At 32.9% G+C, this 23529-nt stretch overlaps 1 protein-coding gene across 9 annotated transcripts in view; it reads left to right on the forward strand.

Moving 5' to 3' along the window:
• The window catches only part of LOC128213170 (plexin domain-containing protein 2-like), an 88144-nt gene extending 65589 nt beyond the window's left edge, over window positions 1–22555 (forward strand). For 2 of the 9 annotated variants that reach the window (XM_052918756.1, XM_052918837.1), the window contains exons 8-15: window positions 1446–1551; window positions 4620–4715; window positions 5661–5803; window positions 7504–7752; window positions 9752–9812; window positions 12980–13030; window positions 17444–17574; window positions 18100–22555. In XM_052918756.1, the coding sequence (XP_052774716.1) occupies window positions 1446–1551; window positions 4620–4715; window positions 5661–5803; window positions 7504–7752; window positions 9752–9812; window positions 12980–13030; window positions 17444–17574; window positions 18100–18198 (936 nt within the window). In that variant the 3' untranslated portion in view covers window positions 18199–22555. Of the gene's footprint in view, window positions 1–1445; window positions 1552–3737; window positions 3832–4619; window positions 4716–5660; window positions 5804–7503; window positions 7753–9751; window positions 9813–12979; window positions 13031–17443; window positions 17575–18099 lie in introns of all 9 variants that reach the window. The other 7 variants (XM_052918917.1, XM_052918996.1, XM_052919076.1 and 4 more) reach the window with 6 other exon arrangements.
• Window positions 22556–23529: the final 974 nt, after the last annotated feature.

Genomic DNA, 23529 nt, shown 5'->3' on the forward strand with positions numbered 1-23529 from the left:
TATAAGTTGAACGATGTTTAATCACTGCATGTGTGTGTTGTGGATGAAACTAGTGGCATCATTGATGCGCCCGCAGTTCAAACAACTTAATATATTATGTGCTTTGTTCAATTGTCATGGAAGCATTATCTTCAGTGTTGTAGTTGGATTATTTCAGAGAAGTTTTTCAAATGATGAGTGGAAATAAAAAATATTTAATATTTTAGAATTGGGATTAATCTTTGTATGAAAGCATTTGATCAGTACACAAATAATCAAGATGGTTCTCCAGATTTCACTTTCCGTGCATTGACCAAATTTGTTCACACACTGATAACCCAAATGCTAAAACATTCACCTCTTAAATGAAGAAAGGCTTAATTTTAGAAGCATCTATTTTGTCCCAAATAAACATGTGTTTTTTGTGCAATATGATGAATTGTGCAGGACTTCAAAACTAAACTTTTCTTTTAGGCTGGCTGCTGCATCTTGCATTTATTCATGACTGAAAAAATGCAGCCTACTTAATCTTCTTAGCAGCAGCCAATCACATGAAATTGGTTAATTGTTTATTTGGTTAAAGATAGCCAAAATGCTTATTGATTGATCTATATGTATCCAATAATTACTATTGATCAATCAAGTTGCTTGTATATCAGCCATCTAGCCAAAAGATCTATGTATGTATAACTTATCCAGTTTTGTATGATTGGCTGCTGAAGAGTTTGCTGAGATTTGATGCATTTTGTAGCCATTTTATCATCCATTACTATTGTCTAATGCAATGTCTTCTAACTTGTCTGTCATTAACAACAAGAAAATCATGGCTACATCATAGCTATGGAGATGTTCTGGCTATAACTCAAAAAATTATCGAGATATTCAAATGAAACTTGGTATACATGTTGCCAGAGACATTATATGCACATGCACAACAGGACCTGTTACCTTGACCTCTGAACACACTTGTTTTGTACACAAGCACATTCCTTTGCATGTTGGGGTAGGCATGTTTTATATCTTATGGCTTTTAAGGTCATATTTTTTGTTACATAAATTTTAAATGTAAAAGCATACAAGTCGATGTTATCTTGTAATGCATGTAATATTTCTTGCGCTGATTTAATTGTTGCTATGAATATAATTATTTTAAGAAAACAGTGAAACAGAAAAAATTGACTGGTGACACACATACAGAGATCATCTGGAAAGAAGCCTTTTCACAAAAAAGATCAGGAAACCACTCTATTTATAATATGTTCTGAATGTATTTTTATTACACAGTTAGTTGACTGGTGCCCCTAACAGAGACCTGGAAAGGGGACCAGTCTTATCTTATTTTTTTAACGCATTTTAATATGTTGACTGGTGCCCTAAAGAAAGAAAGCAGCGACTGAGCATTTCACAAAGAACATCGAATAACCAGTCTAATTAACTATAGTTATGTACTATATGCAACTTTGCAGATGCCGATTCGGCCGTCCCAAATTTCAGATCGGAACCATAAAGTTGCGTTTGGTTTATCGGATGCCTTCTATTATGACACCGAATATGTTGATGATGATGGCCAAAGTAAATTGTTTGAACACTGCTGTGTATTTTCGATTTTAAACTTAACCCAAGCTAATTATCTGAATTCTTGCCAAGTTTTAAATTTTGTTTTTTATATTGGACATACAGATTTGTAAAATTCAATAGAGAGTGAATGTCAAAAAAATAATGTTAAAAAAGCAACACTTGAATTGGATATTAACAAAGCAACATTTTATTGACCGTTAAAAAACTACTCTTGATTTGAATGTTTTAAAGCAACACTTGAATGTTAAATGATCAACACATCATTGACAGCGTGAAAAAGCAATTAACACTTTACTGTTAAAAAGCAATGCTAGAAATGACTGTTAAAACCCTTGAATTGACAGTTAAAATGCAACATATGATTGCAAATTTCATAAGAACACAAATATGGCACCAATAAAAGGCTTTCAGATCAGATTTCAGAATCAAGTTCTTTATTAACTTGGCAAGAATTATATTTAAGCTAGACTCCTTCCTTCTAGTTGTGTGCTTTTTTATTCAGCAGCTTGGAAATAACTGTCTCTCAGTTGTGAACTCTTTTTAACATATATATGTCCAAGTTCAAAGAAACAGAAACATATGGAAAAGAATATTCAACTAATAGTTCTCTAATTAATACTATATATATAATCATATCATTATAAAATAATGAGTATAATTAGTTACAAATATGTAATCAATATTATTACAATTTATTGTGATAAATGCTGTTGCCATGGAAAAAAGATGGTAGTAATTAAGATAATGTTTCTTGAATTTTATTATAATCTTTACCATAGTAACATGTCTGATATTTCTAGAAATATCTAGTATATATCTAGTATACAGTGTTTCATGTGAACTAGCTTTATGATGGCCGGTAATACAAGAGACATCATTCTGAGCACATATCGCCAGTTCTCATGATTTTTGTGTTTTAAGACATCAGAAGAGAGAAATAACTTCAGGTCCTCATGATCCCTTCCTCTCCCCTGATTCCAAATCTACAAATCCCTTTGTAGAATATTTGTTGCCAAAAAAATCAAATTTAATGAAATGCAGTTGAAAAATGAAAAATGTGCTAAGACCTTTATATAGAACATATTAGTGAAAGGTAATTCAACATTTTTAAATTAAACAAGTTTTTATCAATTTCGTAAACAAGTTTAACAAATTTTGCATTGAATGACAGGAATATGATATCCTACTTTTATCATGAATTTGCAGCGCTAAATACTTTTAATGTGGCTATAATAAGCGTGCAAATATCCGAAGCTTAGTCCTTAATGACATCACATCAAAAGTTGTAGTTAAATATACATGTATATATATACTATAAAGTATTTGTTGATGTTATTTCCTGATGGCTGCAGCATTTATGATATAAAACAATAGTAAATCCAATTATTTATACCTCATTTTGAAAAAAGGGGGATGAATATCTAAAGATTATTTTTCTCTGGCTTTATCTAAACCAGTTATGTATATCACATTGAATGTTCAAACAAGAATCAGTTTTAGGAAGAATTTTTAAAGGGCTTTTCTGTCTGTTTGATTTTAAAATGTTTATACATTTTGACAACATGGGTCTTTTAGTGAACGCATTATATGTAACTGAGACTTGTTTAAATTTATATTATTGCGTAATAAACAAAATTGTTTGACCATTCAAAATGACATGCAATATTTTTATTTTGCTTGAATAATTTCAAAACATGCTTTCATAATAATAGTATTATCATTATTTCAAAATCTTCATTTTTGATAATCATAAAAGGCAATTAGAATTAGCTATTGAAAAAGTCAGTCATTAAAATGTTTAGTCACTTTATAAGACTTTATCTGAAGTGTTTCAAAACAATTGAAAGCATGTTCAATCACTGTTTGAAGTTATAACTAATCTTTAATTTCTTCTTACGCTATTCAACTATTTGGCTAGTTTTTAATACATCCAACTAATACTATCCACCACTTTTTACCCCACCCACCAATTTACAATACCCTTAGTAACCCACCACATTAACATTACCCCACCCACCACTAGACCATTACCCCTTCCACCACTAAACCATTAACCCACCCACCAATTTACATTATCCCACCCACCACATTAACATTACCCCACCCACCACTAAACCATTACCCCACCCACCTGTCAGCCATATGCCATTTGACCTTGGAGACATTTTGTCTCATTACAGCTTCCAATTCCTATCGGCAACATAAGCTCCGCCTCTCACCCTGTGAAGACTGGTCTTTCAGACGCTTTCTATTTTGACAGTACCACACCTTTTGGTAGGAAGAATTTCTTTCGTAAAAATTGGGGTTCTACAACGATTGGTAGGGTATCTGAATATATAGTAAAATTACAATGTGTTGATGTTTAGTTTTGAATGAGGTGTTGTGATTTTACGATTACAAGTTAGTTATAACAGTACCCATTCTTTTCGGAGTATCCAGAGTATAAAAAACTCTTAACCGTTAGATTGATTTAGCATGAAGTCATTTTAATGTTAGTTTTGATAGAACCATTTAGTATACCAATTTTTTTCGTACGAGTAGAGAAACAATTTGCACCACTGTAACAAATATATGTTTTAATTTGCTTGTTTTTCTTTTTCTTTGCTTGTCACGTTTTCTTTATTTTAATTAAATTGCCTGCTTGTCATTACATGTACCTGCCAGCTATTTTTATGATTGTTTACTTTTTAATATTTTTAATTCCCCATTTATATAAATCCTTGCACGTCAATCTAAACTCATTATTTTGTGTGTCACTTAAAAAATTATGTTTATATTTTTAATTACAAACTTTAAAATTACCACCCTATGTTTAAGATTCTAATAAGTCAATACAACAATTGATAATTACTTTGTTTGAAATCATTATACTGTGCAGTTTAACGAAAAGGGTTTTTTCAAAGTTCATCTTAAAGAAACAACATTTTTTAGTAATAAAAAAAGATGGTTTTGGTATTTAATGGCATCTTTCTGTCCGATGTTTTGAACTCTTGATAGAAAATTTAATATCTTTTTTTTCGACCTTGCAACAGATTATTCACATGTATGTTTTTGGTTATCAGGCAAAAAGCGTCGTACAATTTACGAGTACCACCGAGTTGTGCTGAATACAACAGAGATACAAGAGGGAACTGTGGTTATTCTTCATCCGAAACCAAGTAAGATTGATCTCCCTTTGTATGCCCTCTCTTGTGTTTTGTTTGGGAGAAAAAAGTTTAGGTATTCATCATTATGAGCGTTGATGTCATTGTCTTTGGTGTGGAAAGAACTGATAATACCTGAAACTTGGGACACATGTTGCCAGAGGCAATACACACATTAGTTTTGTAACCCACATCGAAAAAAAAATCTTGAAATCAAGATTTTTTTACTGTTAAGAATTTTTCATAAATAGGCCTTGATCGTAAATATATATGTTCATCAATCAAGGTGTCATATATTATAAGTCAATCAGACTGGGTATTAATTGGGTGCTATGACTAGTCAACTTACACTTAAATTAACTTTTATTAGCTCAGTCACACTAGGGTTTAATAGAAAGGCAGCAAGACAGTCTTTGTTTAATTGCATTGGAAGGCCAACAATTATAGTTTTGATATTGTATTTAGTAGTTGTTAATAAAGATAATCATGAAGATAATGAACAACTTCTGATAATATGATATAATGTAGATTGAGCTTAATATAAGTAGTTGCCTTAGAAGTGAATGTTTCTCTCAAATCTTAAGTCTGTCCTAGGGTTATGTGGACAGGCATGTGATTTGTCCGCGGTTTTATGGCTCCAGGTACAAAAAGTATAAGAAATGAAGAATTATAAATAAAACAACCTCTTTTTAACTGACTAAAAAGCCTTCGGTTGTTTCTTTAGTTGTTGTTAGTATTGACACTCCAGTTTCTTCAAATTTGAAGTCAGGAAGCCCTGAGAAGGGCTTCTAAAAAGCAAGTTTCAGATCTGAGTGCTTCATGCGCCTTAATCCCCATTAGGGGCCTAAAGTGCCCGAAACCCATCGCCAAAATGGTTTCAGCCCTTAAGCTGCCAGATCACATCCCTGGTGGATTGATAATTTTTAAGACCTATCAAATATCTCTTTTCCAAATTTTCAGCATGTAACAGTTTCAATGACTGCGAGTCTTGTGTAACAGCCAGCATTGGTTTTACCTGTAAGTGGTGCGGAATTATCCAACGATGTTCCGACAGCGTGGATTGGCACAGACAGGAGTGGTTGAAGGCTGGGTGTGTCCATCTGGTAAGTGGTGTTGTTGAAGTTGGTTTTAAAGGTGCACTCTCACAGATTGACCAATTTGACAACTTTTTTCATTTTTTGTCTCGGAATCAGCTGATTTTGGCATCAGTGTTTTCAAATCAGTCATATAGGATAACACACATTAGAACAATTCTCAATTGTTTGGAAAACTGCTGAAATTTTCATTTCTGTTAGTGTTAGTAACACTTGTAGCCATAAAACAAAATTTTCAAGCGTAAATATTAAAAACTGTGATTTTAACGTTTATCATCAGTCTTATATCACCGGTTTACACATTTCGCAAAATTTGGCTCATTCCTAGACAAAATATTAAAAAGTGGTCAAAACTGCCAATCTGTGAGATTTTATTGATATAAGGATCAATTAGTCTATCAGATAATCCAGTTTATTAGCTTTATGGGTCACTCTTTGTGACACCTGCAAAGAACTGTAGAAATGCGGATTCCTTTATCTGACACTGTTCTTTGTCCAGCTCATTGTCTTTGTCTGTGTCACTCTTTTGTTCCAATCTATAGCTCAAGGGAACTTTTTGTAGAGTTATAAAACTTTGTGTTACTCTTTTTCAACTATAACAACAAACATGTGTCCGCACTTTGCGGGGCTCTTGAAAGGAATATGATGTGTTAGATAGAAAATCTTTCTGCATTTTAAACATGTTAGTACACCTCCTGTCAGTTCTAGCTACATCTCACCCAATTATTGCACTTATTACAATTACAACTGTTTGAAAATGAACTTAGCATTTGATGGTCTTGGGGCATTGATTGATCCTGGCTCTTGCTCCACCAAAATACACCAGGTAAATTTTGATCAAGTGCAAAATTTATAGCCTGTCAAATACTTCACACATTGAAGAAAGCTGTCCACCGCTGTCATTGATAAAGCATATTCTTCAACGCATCAACATTGAAAACTTCCTACTAAGGGACAGGCTCATACACCTACAAAGGATGCATGTATACCATTTGCATTTGTTTCGCACCATTTAAATTGTAGCTTTGAATTACACTCTATGAAGTGCTGAAAAATTATTGTTTGCAATCACTTTTTGGGTGGTCCAAATTAACTTCATTGTAAAATGGTATTATGAGCACGCTTTTATTAGCTGATTGATGAGTAGGCATTGCTAAGTTAATTTGTAAACAGAATATATTTGTTATGATAATGCTACATATTTAATAATTTATTATATTTACTTGTGCACAATAGAATATTTAAGATTGACTTTTATGCACTTATGTAATGCTCTAAAGTTTGGCAAAGTTTTGCATGTAACCTTAAAATTCAGGCAAAAATTCAGGTAATTTAGTACATAATAGGTCTTATTCGTTATGTATAATACTAACCATTTTTTTTAAAAATGTTACAATGTCTTGAAAAATAGTCAAGATATTGTTACTGGACATTGGTGTCAGAGGCATCGTTGCAAAAAATCTATTAAAGCTAACTACTTAAAACTTTGTAACCATTGACATCATACATTTGAGTAGCTACTAAATCCAGGCTTATATAAATGCATATATATATATTGAGCTTGAGAAAAGAGATTTATGGGAGAAATGTTATTAATACAAGTACCAGCAAGCCTTCAAGTTTATTTTAAGTGAAATTAAGCTATCGACTTTAAAACCGAAAGCAACTTTAACACGCACATGTAGCTTCCTCTATTTTTGCTCTCCAAGGCAACAGATAGTGTAACTGATTGCATTGTCATGGAACCAAATACCACTACAACACCAACAACTACTATTGCTATGGAAACTGAGGTGACAGGGGCTTTAAATTCTACAAGTGCTTCACCTTTTACAACTGGATCTACTAGAAGTGTAAAAACAGAACCTACCTCTGTGGCTACCAGTGCGACTGTCAAAACAGACACCACATACATGCCTACTAACGCAACACTAGATTATCACCCATGTTTTGATAGGGTAACAATGTGCACCATGTACATTTTAACCAGAAATTAACCATTTCCCAGCGGTTCTTATGTTCTGGATTAATCCTGAAGGTTACAGTATTTAACTTCAGACTGTTGTACAATCTTGTAAAGATTTGTTTATTGCCGACAATTGCATAAAAAACTGTAGGAAGTACCTTGGAATGAATAAACACAACTATGGAAACAATTTCAAATGGAGAAACCTTACATAGGCTTCACTGTAAACTGCTTTACCCGACATTTACTGTTGATTGAAGCTTCACTTTAAACTGGTTAACCAGACATTTACCCCTGAGTTAAGCTTTGCTGTTCACTGGTTAGCCAGACATTTACCCCTAAGTTAAGCTTTGCTGTTCACTGGTTAGCCAGACATTGAACCCCAACAGTTGAGTGATTAGCGACACATTAACCTCTGATTTAAACTTCACTGTAGACTGGTTAACCAGACATTTATGCATGAGTTAAGCTGCAGTGTAAACTGGATAATCAGACATTTTCACATGATTTAAGCTTCACTATAAACTAGTTAACCAGACATTTTACCCCTGAGTTAAGCTGCACTGTAAACTAGTTAACCAGACATTTTCACATGATTTAAGCTTCACTGTAAACTAGTTAATCAGACATTTTCACATGATTTAAGCTTCACTGTAAACTAGTAAACCAGACATTTTCACATGATTTAAGCTTCACTGTAAACTAGTAAACCAGACATTTTCACATGATTTAAGCTTCACTGTAAACTGGTTAACCAGACATTTTCACATGATTTAAGCTTCACTGTAAACTGGTTAACCAGACATTTTCACATGATTTAAGCTTCACTGTAAACTGGTTAACCAGACATTTTCACATGATTTAAGCTTCACTGTAAACTGGTTAACCAGACATTTTCACATGATTTAAGCTTCACTGTAAACTGGTTAACCAGACATTTTCACATGATTTAAGCTTCACTGTAAACTGGTTAACCAGACATTTTCACATGATTTAAGCTTCACTGTAAACTGGTTAACTAGACATTTTACCCCTGAGTTAAGGTTCACTGAAAACTGGTTAACCAGTCATTTACTGCGGAATTAAGCTTCACTGTTGACTGTTAACCAGACATTAACACACGAGTTAAGCTTCATTGTAAATTGAACATTAACCAAACCAAACTTGAGGTATGGTTGTAGACTTGAAATCATTGCTGTATTCAGTCTTACTGTCATGCAAAACCTTAAATTGAGGCTTTAGAGCAAGAATGTTGTAACAATTTCCTTTTCCTTTTTGAGTAACAACAATCATTCATGTTGATTCATAATAACAATGCTGCAGTTACTACCAACTACCAGTCACTATCCTCTACAAGCTACTATCAACTGAAACGTAAAATGTAATACATGTCCTGAAATTTACAGCCATCTTGAATTCTGCTTTCAAGAAGTCTTGTTGGTTGAGGAATTGGTTATTTGTTGTTTAATAAAGTGAATGGAAGCAATTTTATTTTAATGCCTTTCTTTATATAATTATATAAATAATGCTTTACTTTCAACTGAACAATATTTGTTGATATAGATGTATCAGACTTATTAAAATAAAGATTCTTGTATCTTGATGTTAATTAAGCTTCAATACACAATCATAATCTTACTAAATTATATCCTGAATGTCTGGAAGTATGAACTGTGTGTTATTTTGAATCATTTCAATAAAGATATGATGTGTTGGGAATTTTAATTTCTTTGAAAAGCAATAAGAGCCAAACATATGGAAAAACTCATGGAAAATATTTGTTTGGTCTTGAAAAAGCTGGTTTAACTAATTGTCAATCATGTCTTTATTCTGTCTTAACTACATACCCTGAATAACTGCATGTCACAGCCTTACAAGAGACACTTTTTGAACTCACCAATTAATGGTTAGATCACATACATTATTTTGTTATTCTTCTAAAATATTATCATGTGTACTAGAAACAAATGTTTTTTTCTTCTCTTTTTCAGTCTGGGTCCGCCAATTGTTCGATGATTCCCACAAAACATCCGGAAAAACAAACAGACACAAGTAAGTTTATCTGTTCTTTCAATTGTAGATTTTTTCTGTATACATGGCTGTCACAAATGTGAAGCAATTCAAATCATTGTCAATAATTAAAGGGACTCATTCATAGACTTTATGTTGATGTTGTTTTTTAAACTGCTCAACTTGATGTTCATTACTTTGATGAACAAACATCCAACAGCAACTGATTGATACTTATTTTTGAACAAAATTTTGGAAAGCCTACCCTAAAAAAATTCTATTTTTTTATTAGTGATCGATACTAATGCTTTTCATTAAAATCAAGTGTTTTCTGTCACATTTTTTAATAATGATTAACAATATATTTCTAATTTGAATTTTTTATGATGTTTTATTATTGAAACATTAGGTTTCTTTCCACATTTCACACAAATGTAATTATTTCGATGTCTGACCATATAGAAAGTGAATGAGCTGCTTTTATAATGCATATTAATTAGTTCAAATCTAGGGTGAAAATCACATGAAAGTTAAGGCATACATTTGGCTTAAATATTCCTTTGGTTGTGCCCCTTCGTGACAGAGCGAGGTAGACAAGTGTGGTGCTATTATGTTATGTTGTTTTTATATTTAGTTTAATCCTTGATATGGCATTGGCTACCTTTCAATTAATTTATTTCAATTATGGTTCAATCAATTTTTTAGCTCCACTGGCCAAAGGCCATGGAGCTTATGTCGTCACAGATTGTCCGTCGTGAGTGCGTGCGTGCGTGCGTGCGTAAACTTTTACTTTAAACGACATCTCCTCTGAAACTGATAAGCGGATTTTGACAAAACTTCACAGGAATGTTCCTTTGGTGGTCCTTTACCAAAATTGCTCAAATGGTTCCGGTCCATTGCACAATATGGCCGCCAGAGCTAAAAATAGCAAAATCTTTAAACGACATCTCCTCTGAAACGGTTCGGCAGATTTTGATGAAACTTTACAGTAATGTTCCTTGTGTGGTCCTTTATTAAAATTGCTCAAATGGTTCTGGTCCATTGCACAATATGGCCGCCACAGCTAAAAATAGCAAAATCTTTAAACGACATCTCCTCTGAAACGGATAGGCAGATTTTGATGAAACTTGACAGAATTGTTCCTTGGGTGGTCCTTAACCAAAATGGCTCAAATGGTTCCGGTCCGCTGCACAACATGGCTGCCAGGGCAAAAAAATAGAAAAACCTTTAAAGAACATCTTCTCAGAAACCGATGATCAGATTTTGATGAAACTTAACAGAAATGTTCCTTGGATGGTCCTTTATCAAATTTGCTTCAATGGTTTCGGTCCACTGCACAAGATGGCCCCCAGAGGTAAAAATAGAAAAACCTTTAAACGACTTCTCCTCAGAAACCGATGATCGTATTGCAATGAAACTTGACAGAAATGTTACTTTGGTAGTCCTTAACCAAAATAGCCCAAACAGTTCTGGTCTGCTGCACAACATGGGCACCAGAGCTAAGAATAGAAAAAAACGTTAAATTACATCTCAGAAACCGATTATCAGATTTTGATGAAACTTTACATAAATGTGCCCTTTAACCAAAATTGCCCAAATGGTTCCGGTCCGCTGCACAACATGGCTGCGAGAGTTGAAAATAGAAAAACCTTTAAGGACTTCTCGTCCGCAGTCTTCACGAAAAACATTTTAACCTACTAGCCAGTTGGACTAGCATAATGGCATATTTTACTAGTCCGAATGACAATCTAGTAGTCCGACTATTTTGCCACATTATAAAACTGTATGCTTGAGGTAAATACCTATTTCAATTGAGCAGCTTGCAGTTTGAGTAAACATTTCTTTATTATGATGCTCATGCAGTGATAGGGAGTGACATCCTTCTGTTGGGAATAGTGCTCCTTGTTTTTCAGAACCTATGGGTACTATGTAAAAACAAAAGGCATCTTGCTTGAATAGACTGTAATAATATCAACATGGTTAGAAAAGAAATGCCATGCTTTAATAGCTTTAATTACATTTTACTACTGAATTACCTCCCTTTAAAAAAAATAAAAATAATGTCTTAATTTTTCACGTATAGCATCTTTAAATAATTTTTAAACAATAATAATTTATGAGTAAACATATAAGCATAAAGTTCTCACAAAAAGATCAATTTAAAAACCTTACATTTATACATAGGAAAGTATATATAGACTGAACATTAATTTTCGTTTAAGTGACATTCTGAAAGTTTATGAAACAGCTATTTTTAGTAACTTAAATGGCCGAAAAGTGTAAGTGAAACACCAAGTCGATTCTATCTCGTCAGTTCTTGTTCAGGTTAGATATTTGCTTCATAATCTATTCAGATTAAATGTTAACCGATGATCAGATTTTGATGAAACTTGACAGAAATGTTCCTTGGGTGGTCATTAACCAAAATTTGTTAAATGGTTCCAGTCCACTGCACACCATGGCTGTCAGAGCTAAAAAATAAAAAAAACTTTATATGACTTGTCGTCGAAACTGATGACCTTTTTTCGATAAAACTTGACAGAAATGTTTGTTTGGTGCTCCTTTACTCAAATTGCCCAAATCATTTCGGTCCACTGCACAACATGGCAGCCAGAGCTATTAAAGTAAAATTTTTTTTTAAATAACTTCTCCTCAAAAATTGATGATTGTATTTCTATGAAACTTGACGAAAATGTTCGTTAGGTGGTCTTTGCTTGAACCTTTTGGCCAGTGGAGCACAGGCACTGATGTGCCTCTTGTTGATTGTCTTTTCAGTTTAAGATATAAAATGCATAACTGTATCAAATGTTTTTGAATGATTGTTTTTGTGGGGCAACAAGGTTTTAGGACAATATCCTACTTTGATTTTCATCATTATGTCTAAACAAAATGACAATTAGGAAAGTAATAACCTGTAAAAGCTCCTTTTCCGCTTTGTTTTGTAAAATCTTTGACCTTTTGCCATATTGCAAAAACTACACAAAAGTCATACATTTCCATTGCCAGTATATTTCGCACATCCTTGTAGTTGATAAGAAAAGGTCTATAAGTTTTGGCATCTGCTTTCCACTGGTGCCTCGGTTCCACTTATGTCTTGTTCAAAAACAACAAATCAACAACAGTTGATACTGTTATGCATTTAATAGTAATTTTGCTTCGCATGAATTCAATTTTCATGGTGTTATATTGTTTGCATGTTGCTTTTTTAGCGAGTGACACTTTACATTTTGTAGACGATCACTCCAACATGCCGAATGATGGTAAAGATAGATTCTATCCCATTTTACCACCCTGTTTTCCCCACTTATTTACTTTTCTTATGCACCTTTCAATGTTTTGCCGCTTTAATTGAGGTGGGCGCACCCAGTGGCTTAAGACAAACTGCTTACATTATTTTCTAAATCCCACTGATGGAGCAGGGAAATTTGTCAAATTCCCTAGAGTGAGAGGTATAACAAATCCTTTGAAAGAAATAAGTTTCCATGGTGCTGGCTAACCCTCATTACTATACCCTTGTCGTTCTTTGCTTACTGTGCCTTCGTCCCCAAGCATGGCAAAACATTAAAAGGTGCATAATTGTTCTTGATTGTTGATTTCACAAAAATACTCGTTTGCTCACTGAAATATTTCACCTGTCATGAATTGTCAAACAGGTTTAAATTATTCTTTTAAAAAATGTTTTTGATTTCATGGCCAAAAATATAGGGTCGGTAGGTCGGGATATAAAATATACAAGTGTACTTTCAAGTATAGTTGAATTTTATATTGTTTTAACACTCAAACCCATCAGTATTTCGGTCTGGTCACAGAAACTACCAAGAATGTATTCCCTGTCACATTTAACCTCAATGAGACCATGTATGCATTTACTCTTTAAGGAAAAACTGCTAACCTCTGGTTTAACTTTGCTTCAACTAAATAATAATGTATCAGGTAATATATAGCAGTTGTGCATTCTAAAAAGATCCTCATAGATTGATTATAATATCATAATATCAACTCTTTTTTTTTTTTGGGGGGGGGGGGGGCTGGAAAAACTGCAAACCTCTGGTTTAACTTTGTTACAACTAAATAATAAGAGTAATATATCAGGTAATATATAGCAGATGTGCATTCTAAAAAGATCCTCATAGATTGGTAATAATGTCAACTGTCAACTCTTATTTTTTTATTTTTTTTGGGGGGGGGGGGGGTGCTGGGGGAGACTCCTGGACAAAATATGACAAATATTACAAAACTTCCCTAAACATTAAAACTAGATGTACTCATACTTGATTGAAAGTGAGTTTCAGATTTATGTTAAATATATTGATATGAAAATCATATTTCCTGATATATTGGTATATTTTGCATAAACTCCACAATATTCTATAAAAAAAACAACAACCGTTCAATTAATCAATCTTGAGTGGATAATGCATTTTGGTGCGATTTATAAGAGGGTCCTTTAAACAGAGGAAAACTGAATTAAATACAAATATTTTTACTTATAAAATACTGTTAACATGTTTTGATTGACTTTCATATTGTGTTGAGTCAAAGTTTGTCTTAGTTTAATTAATGTTTTGTTTGGCATGAGTATCCATGTCAATCTCTTAACTTTTAAAAGTCTTCATGTTATAATTGCTAGTTTTTCTCTTTTACCCTCCCCAATTTATTCAGAAAATATCATTTTAAAATTCAAGTTCCCATGTTTCTTAACTTGAAGTTCCCATGTCTCAGTACATATTATTTTTAAGATCAATTGTTCAGGAATTTTCATTTTCACTTCCAATTCCTGGGTTTCACAAAACATTATTTTTAACTTAATGTACCATGTTTTAGAAAATATTAGTTTTAACTTAAAGTTCCCATGCTCCAGAAAGTGTTATTTTTATCTTTAAGTTCCCATGTTTCAGAAGATATTATTTTAAACTTAAAGCTCCAATTGTTTCTTAAAATTTTATTTTTTACTTAACTTTCCCATGTTACAGAAAGTGTTATTATCCCCCGCTTAATCGAAGAGGGGGATATTGTTTTGGCGTTGTCCGTCCGTCATTCCGTCCGTCTGTCCGTCCGGTACCATATCTTGGTATGCATTGATCAGAAAATGTCAAACTTAGTCAGAATGTTCCCCTTGATCATATCTCGACCTATTTTAAAAGTGGGTCACATGGGTCAAAAACTAGGTCACTAGGTCAAATCTTAAAAAAAAAAAATTGGAACATACTAGAGGCATTATACATGGTCAAATATTCATGAAACTTTATCAGAATGTTTTCCTTGTTGGTCGCAAATAAAACTGGGTCACATATGGTCGAAAATTTGTTCACTAGGTCAAATCTTAGAAAAATCTTGTCCAGAACCATAATCATGGTAATGATTGGTCAAGTTATGTTCAAAATTAGTCATGATGTACCCCTTGAAGAAATATGGACCACTTAAAAAAGTGGGTCACATGGGGTCAAAAATTAGGTCACTAGGTCAAATCTTAGAAAAATCTTTGAAACACATTAGAGGCAATATGTATGGTCTTATATTCATTAAACTTGATCAGAATGTTTTCCTTGATGAACTATTCGACATATTTCAAACTGGATCACATGTGATAAGAAATTAGGTCACTAGGTCAAATCTTTCAAATATATTGTCCGAAACTACTTGATGGTGGTGTTTGGTCTGGTTAGGTTCAAAAATGGTCAGAATGTTCTCTTGGGTTAAATTTCGACTGCGCCTTAAAAGTGGGTCATATGGGTGAAATACTAGGTCACTAGGTCATATCTTACAGAAATCTAGGGAACACTCTAGAGGCAATACATCTGCTCTAATTTCCATGAAACTTAATCAAAATGCCTCAATGAAATCTTGGAATAGTTTGAAAATAGTAGGTCATGTGGGGTCAAAAATAAGGTCACTGAGTCAAATCTTAAAAAAACCTTGTGGACACTCTAGAGGCTATATTTTTTGCAATATATCTGGACCAATCTTCATGAAACTTGATCAGAATGTTTGCCTTGATGAAATCTTAGATTAGTTTGGAACTGAGTAACATGGAGTCATAAACTAGGTTTCTTGGTCAATTCTAAATGTTACATTATATACAATATTTTTTTTTATTTCAAACAGTTGCAATCAAACTCAAACTCATATATATATTTCATCAACAATTGATTTCCATTCCTTGACTTAGCCCAATCAGGCGGGGGATATCAATTTAACAACTTTGCTTGTTTTTTTTACTAAAGTTCCCATGTTCCAGAAAGTGTTATTTTTAATTTAAAGTTTCAGGAAATATTATTTTTAATTACCATTCCTGTGTTTCATAAATTTTAATTTTAAATTACCACTTCCATGTTTCATTCTTTTCTTAAACACGCAGAACCCTCTTTTTATACTCCAATATGTTGGGGGTCACCTGGTATCAAAATTTACATGTTTGTGGGGGGGGGGATAAGAAATGTTTCAAGCACAAGTACTTCTTTTTCTTCTTGTGTAAACCGTCAACTATTTAGCTGGGAGAAAAGGGCTCACTTGTTTGAAGTAGTAGTAGTATCTATTCAATATGATACTATTCACAGTGTGTGTGTACCACGTGATAAATTGCGTCATAAATGCTACGTTGGAAGGCAATATTTTGGTTTGAAAAAAGTTAAACAAAGATAACTTCACCATTTTAAATGAAACACAGCGCAGTCTACGCTGCTTATGGAGCTTTGCCTTCGGTCTTTTACCAGAGTTTGATTGAGAGTTTAGTTTCTTAAAACACTTCGACAAACCTTTTCACAATACGGCCGTCTGACTGAGCACTGTCATAACATTATTTTGGAAACAGGTTTGTCAAAGTGAAACAAATGACCTTATCAAAGTTTGGTAATAAAACAAATGCGGGGTTTTTTAAGCTGTTTTGACTGCCCTTTGTTTTAGTTAAAATGGAGTTGTAAAAGAAAAGTGATCTTTGATTTAAGTCTTCATTTTAAGCAAAATGTAGCCTTCCGACGTAGCATATATAATGTAATTTATCAGGTGGTATACACACACTGATTCATTTCTTAGGGTAGTTTATAATTTATAATAACAAGAAGGACACGTGACTGTCATTTATAATTTGAATTACTGACTTTCACACGACTTTCTATCTATATACTTTCTATGTTTATTACTAGCATTTCCTCTGAGTGAATAGAAAAACTAAAAATGTTACCAATTCTAGTCAACAAAACCAGTCTGACCCTTCAGCCAAGTCCGGTAAAATTTCAGTGAGTTAATATTCTTTGCGAAACACTATTAGAAATGACATTTCAGTCTTGGGTTAAAGCTGGAAATCTTTTGCAATTTGTGCACTTTCGAAGGTTTTGTTCTTTATTTGAACACATGTTATTATATTGCATCATTGCTGATAATTGTCAATCCTAAACAATAGCTGGCGTCTGTTGAGTATGAGAGCTTCATGCCAGAAACAATGTTAAGGTGCTCATACCCCTTTGAAATTGTTTCCAAAGTTTTAAAAGTAATTTTCTTATTTATAGTCATTTTAACTATTCTAAAGGAAAAAGATCACTTGTAATCTGTGATTTATTATCTTCATATTTATGAAAATTGATCTTCTTTAATTACAATGATCCTAATGATCATATTTGGTCATTCCTTTCCTGCACCAAATTCATCCCACCTTTAATCGTCCAATCCCTTTACAGGTGTGGGAACGAAGGTCGCAGTGATTGTGATTGTAATCGTTCTGGTGGTGATCCTTGTTGGAAGCATTGCTGGCTGGATCTACTACGCCTACACCCACCCAACATCCGCATCTGGCATGTGGCTCATGGAGGTATGTGTGTTTAGTTATAGCTCTCATTTTTGAAGGGGCATTCCTTCATTATGATTGTTCTTGTTGGAAGCTTAGGGAAGTTAGTTTATTTATTGTAGGCATTCGTTTATTTTAAGATGCCCCCTTCGGTAATGATCAATGCCTTCCAACCAGATACAATAAACATGTTACCCATGTATCTACATGTTGTTTAGATTTACACTAGAAAGCAGTCAAGAATTGCCATGTTTTCTGATTGGCTTGCTATATTACCTGTTATTTTCTAATGGAGTGCCAATATAAGAGTTTTTATACACCAGCTGCTTCCAGACAAACAAACATGATACAGACTGTTTAGATCAGCACTAGAAAGTGGATTTGTGCGGGCCTTTTACCCTCAGGGTTATCATGCCAAGGACTTTCACAGCCCAAGGCATTTTGACCAACCCTCCTGCTCAAAAGACGTGTTTAGACAGTGACCCAAACATTATTAGGTGCAAAATTTCAGACGACTTGCTTGATTAACACATTCATTTCTTCTTTCAGCACCGTCCAAGTCAGATGAAGGCTAAGATGGCAAATATGAAATTCTGGAAGAGTAACGGAGCAGCGGGTGACAAATACGCTGTTGAAAGCTCTGCGTAACATTGCAACGTGATTCTGTGTTGTGATAGACACGTTAACATTGCGCATCAATTGTGTTTTGGCACAGTCCATGAAGATTCTATTCTGCAAAACTTAATTTTGTTATATTCTGTTTTGTTATGTTTATGTTAGTCTTTTACTTTATGTGTAGTTATATTTTTTGATGAAAAGGGAAATGAAAAGATCTGAAATGTAATGAATCTGAAGAAGAAAAAATATTTCCATATTAAATAATATGCGTGTGTTGCCTTAGAACATGTTATATAGCATATATAACAATGCCTTTACCTAACTATAAGGCCAGATGAAAACCCATAGCCAACAGGGTTTTTTATTTGACAAAAAATGACGCTCTGTGAAAAGTGATAAGACTTTATGGGAACTGTTACGAATTAAAAATTAAGATGTGAAAAATATTTACATTTTATTTTTTTCTGGCTTAATTAAGGGACATAATGAAATATGTTTTTTGTCCATTTTGTAATCTGATAAAATAATTAGATACAATATTTGATAACATAAAAGGGTGTGGAATAGATTATATTTTATAAATTAAGCAGTATACATAATGCTTGTGTTATGAAAAAAGGAGAAAAAAAACATATCCACAATGTTTTTGTACATTATATTGATTAATTTGTTTGTTTGGAACTATGTATACATGGCATGTATTAAGCAGACTCATACCTGTTGAACAGTACTTAATGATTAATGATTTGTTGCTTTAAGACTGTGATGATTTCTGTAAAATTTATCTATTTCATTCTCATGTACAAAATACTTTTTATAATTTTCAAACCAATGAAGAAATGATATTGGAATTATTATCAACCTACTGCAAGTTGTAAGCTGCATTTCAAGCTGTTATACAATTATCATTAATATATTGGTACAAAAGACAGAAATGTCAATATTTGTTATTTTATATTTTACTTTGTCAAAAAAACTCACTTGGCCTATAATACTCAGGATTTAATTATAATGTTTTTCTATGTATATATACTCATACCGATATAGACTATTTTAATCTGTTGATGTTTTCGTTTTTTTATTATTTTGTATAATACAATATGTAATTCCCCTTTTCATTAACAAATTAGTTCAGTTGAAATTAAAAAAGCCCTTACTCTTGAACCATTGTTAGCACATCCAAAAATATGATGAAAGTTTATGAATATGATACATTAGTGTAAATTTAATTTTGTATTGTTAACAATATACGTATGTTTTCCTCAATTGGGAAGCAGTAAAAAGATGCTTTTATTGTGAGCCATCACACATGCTGGTGAATGATTTAATGTAATAATAGTAAATAATATTATTGTTATAGCCATGGCGTCGTCAAAACTTGATCCTTGGCAATCAAACTCAAAAACAGTTTGGCACTTTCAATTGGAACTCCGTACACACATTTCAAGAGAGAATATTCCAAGGCATAGCAAGATCCATAAATCTGTCTTTAATTATTATTCAGTTATGCACTCTTTTCGACTGTAAAATAACAGATGAACGTTTGGGTTCCTTTACCTGGCAAACTTGTCAACTTTAGTATGATATAAACAACAACATATTGAATGTACCTCATTTTACATGTATTGACTCTGTCATTCCAGAATCTAACAAATAACTCAATGTTCCTTAAATCCGGACATGATATTTGGTTGTCGGTAGATAATGATGACACCATTATATATTTTGTTAACAAGTTCAAAGACAAATTAACATACAAGAAGGTCTCCATTTTCTATTACAGTTGGGCAAATTGTTTTTTTAGTGATTTCCATCCACATCTATTGAACAGAACATACTTTTTTGTAAAACAATGATTCAGCAAAAAAGGCGATGATTTATTGGACAATCAAGTGTATGGTTAAGTAAATGGGCAGGGATTTATTGGACAAGCAAGTGTATGGTTAAGTAAATGGGCAAGGATTTATTGGACAAGCATTTTGGTGACAAGTAATGTTTTGGTTAAAGGGACTCGCTCATGTTTTTGCAACAATTTTTCACCCTGGTTATACATCTGATGACACTTGTATAATGATTATCTTACTCTCTGGTACCGGAATTACAGAAATGTATTGGTAATACATCTGATGACAGTTGTATAATGTTTATCTTATTCTCTGATACCGAAATTACAGAAGAAAATACTATTTAAGTATAAAATGAAATATTCTGGTTTTAGTTGGAAACGAACCACCTTGGAACACTAAAGGAAAAATGAGAAAACTTGTTGAAAAGTGTACCTAACGCTTTTCAAAACCCTGGACTTTTGTCATACGAAACAAGTGCACTTTACAAAAACAAGAGCGAGACCCTTTAATTTATTTATGGGAAAACGAGAAGTTTTTGAGTCAAAAAAGAAATTTATGGACAGGGAGTTATTTGTTGGATTCAAAATTGTGTTGCTTTATAGTTTGTTCTCATATGTATGGCAATGTTGCTTTCTTATCACTCAAACACATTTAAAATGAAAAGTTCGTACTAAAGAAATTGTATATTATTGTGTGAATTTTTTGTATTTTCAATTCAAATTGTATGTCTACTTATTATCAAATCAAGTAGTCAGTCCTGTAAATGCACATATACAATACATATCGTTAGTGTGAATGCCCTTAAAAAGTTGTCAAATTGTTTGTGTAAAACTTCTACTGTACTGCATATGTGTTTAAGTCCACTTGGGCTCCACAATACTTGAACTTGAATATGAATGCAAATACAAGAAAGAAATGGAACTGTAATGCTTCAAACGAGTCTGTCTTGAGCGTTTTGCATTAATTGTTATTATTTATGCATTTAAAACGATCGTTGACAAACCAATTTGCCAATAACGACAAATTTTCATTGAGGCAGAATTAGGGTTAGGGTTAGGGTTAGTATCACAACTTCTTGTCAATACAATCTGAATCTATGGGAAAATTTAATTGAGCCAAATTGATATATTACCGTTATCATCGGATATCCCAAGTACTCTATAATCCTCAACATGTTCTGTGGGAAAATGACTGGCAAAATATTGTTTCCTTCGCAGGTAAAAATCCTTGTGAAGTTTTGATTAGGGAAGTTTCAGCATCATATTTATGCTACAGATATATAATCCCCAGAAGCTTTGAGTTGGAATCGTTCCTGATAAGAGCAAAAATAGTATAGCTGGAAGGATCAAATTTCTTTAAATTCACATTGTTTTCATTTCTTTTCGTTTATATGAAACTTTGTCAGTCAATACTCCAAAGGTACTTTTGTAGTGAAAACAGAATGTGTACCATAGGTGAAGAAGGATTTTATTTTCCTATGGTTGTGATTATAAGAATTTTGTATATAATGTTGATCATTCAAGCAGAATGTGTTTATGGAAGTTATTTTCTGTGAATGTTTGCACTCGTGTAACTTATTTGTTGAAGAAATTAATTGAAGAGTTTATGAGTGAAAGTGAAACTGTTCTATCTGGTTATTATATATCTTGTCATGTAGAACTTTACACTTGCATCAATTATTAACCAATAGGCCGATTGTGCAGAACTGTTTTACAATTTACAAAATTCAAGTACACAAAACCACTGTTAACCTTTTAAAAGGTGATTTTTTTATTTGCTTATATATTTGGAAAGAACAAGTAGAGCTGAATCTTGGTAAAACTATTACAGATCACAGATGTATCCATCAAACAATTATGGCTGTGAAGAATTTTAACAAAGTTCTGAACAATCGGTTCATTGGCTGTTGCCTTTTACTGAACTGCTGGTTTCGTGACTATTCAAAATATTTTTTTTGTAAAATTAATTAATTATTTTTGAAAACAATTATTTACATACTTGAAGTTCTGTAATTTTGACTTTTCAATTTATATCTTATGAATATTACCGTACCCTGTGTATACGGACAGGGCCGAAGATGGCAAATACATGCAATGGATTGATAAATATAACTCTGAAAGGTACCGCTTTCTGATGACTGGTTTCTTAACTTTCCTAAACTAAGTTCATAGGGTCAAGAAAAAAAATATGCGAATTGTAATTTTACTGTTAGCTTTTGAAGTATAAACCCAGATAAGAAAGAGCCGAGCAACTGACAACCATAACTCTGGTTTTTAATATATGTTATAATACTCACAGATGAAATAATTGAAACGTTTTGCAATTATTGCAGTAATATTGACTTTGAAAATTGTGACAGATGTCTATATATATTTTTCAACAACATGCAGTTTTTACAAAATTGTGCATACGAGCATTTGTGAAATTTAACGTTTTTGATATAAAAATAGTGTTGGTATATATGAATTTTGATATTGGGCAATGTTTGTTTACTCTGATTGTGCATTACATTTACTATTATTAATAAAACATTTACTTTATATCGTACTGTCGTATTTGCGGAGAAAAGCATGTGGCCAGACTTGGGATCATCCTTGACTCTGGTGCTCACATAATCTTGGAAATATGCTTTGCGAGTCAGTTATGCAACAGTGACTTATGCTTGAAATTCATTCTAGAATTTCAGGACACTAGTGCTTAAGATTACACTGTTTTACACAGATCGCCTCAAGTTGTCACTGAATGCTGTTATGCTTCAGAGTAGCCGTTAAAGGACTTACTCATGTTTTTATTATATGCACTTTTTTGTATGACGAAATAAAGTGTAGCAAAACATAAGAAGTGTTAAAAGTAATATACTGACAGCTTGAACTCTTCAACAAATGTTGATATATGGTTACATATTAACTGGAAATCCACGATTTTAAATAGCGCTATTAAGACATTTCAAACAAAAGGCTTAAAGGTTACTTGTGTATGAAACCTTGTTGTGAGGTTTTGTTGCCAGTTTTCTATTTTTTCCTTGACTGTACTAGCGCGGGTTTGCATCCAAGAATATTATTTAATACTGTGAATGTATTTTGTCTTCAATTTCGGTATCAAAATGTTAAATAGTTTTGATACAATTGTTTTGCATTACCAGGAAAAGAGTATTTGGTGTCAAAACATGAGGAAGTTCCTTTAAATGCCAAAGGCTTAGAAAAAGTATACAGGCAGTCTGGGGATCAAAGCATGGACCCCCTGCGTGCAAGTCGGATACCAGATCAAATGAGCCAGCTGGCCTGGATAACTCGCATTTATTTGAACTGTATGTGCCTTTATGTAAGAATATAAATGCTTGCGAATTGAGTGATATGTATTGTGAGTTTAGGGAAGCTGCTGTAGGTTTTAATAAATTTAAAGCATTGCAATTTGTGACATGCAGCGAAAGTATGATGACATCGCCAGACCATGAAATCCCTGTCTTCCATCCTTGGGGCAACATTATGTTATCAAATATAATCACAATTGAGCA

Source organism: Mya arenaria, chromosome 1 (assembly GCF_026914265.1).
Source record: "Mya arenaria isolate MELC-2E11 chromosome 1, ASM2691426v1".
Lineage (NCBI taxonomy): Eukaryota > Metazoa > Mollusca > Bivalvia > Myida > Myidae > Mya > Mya arenaria.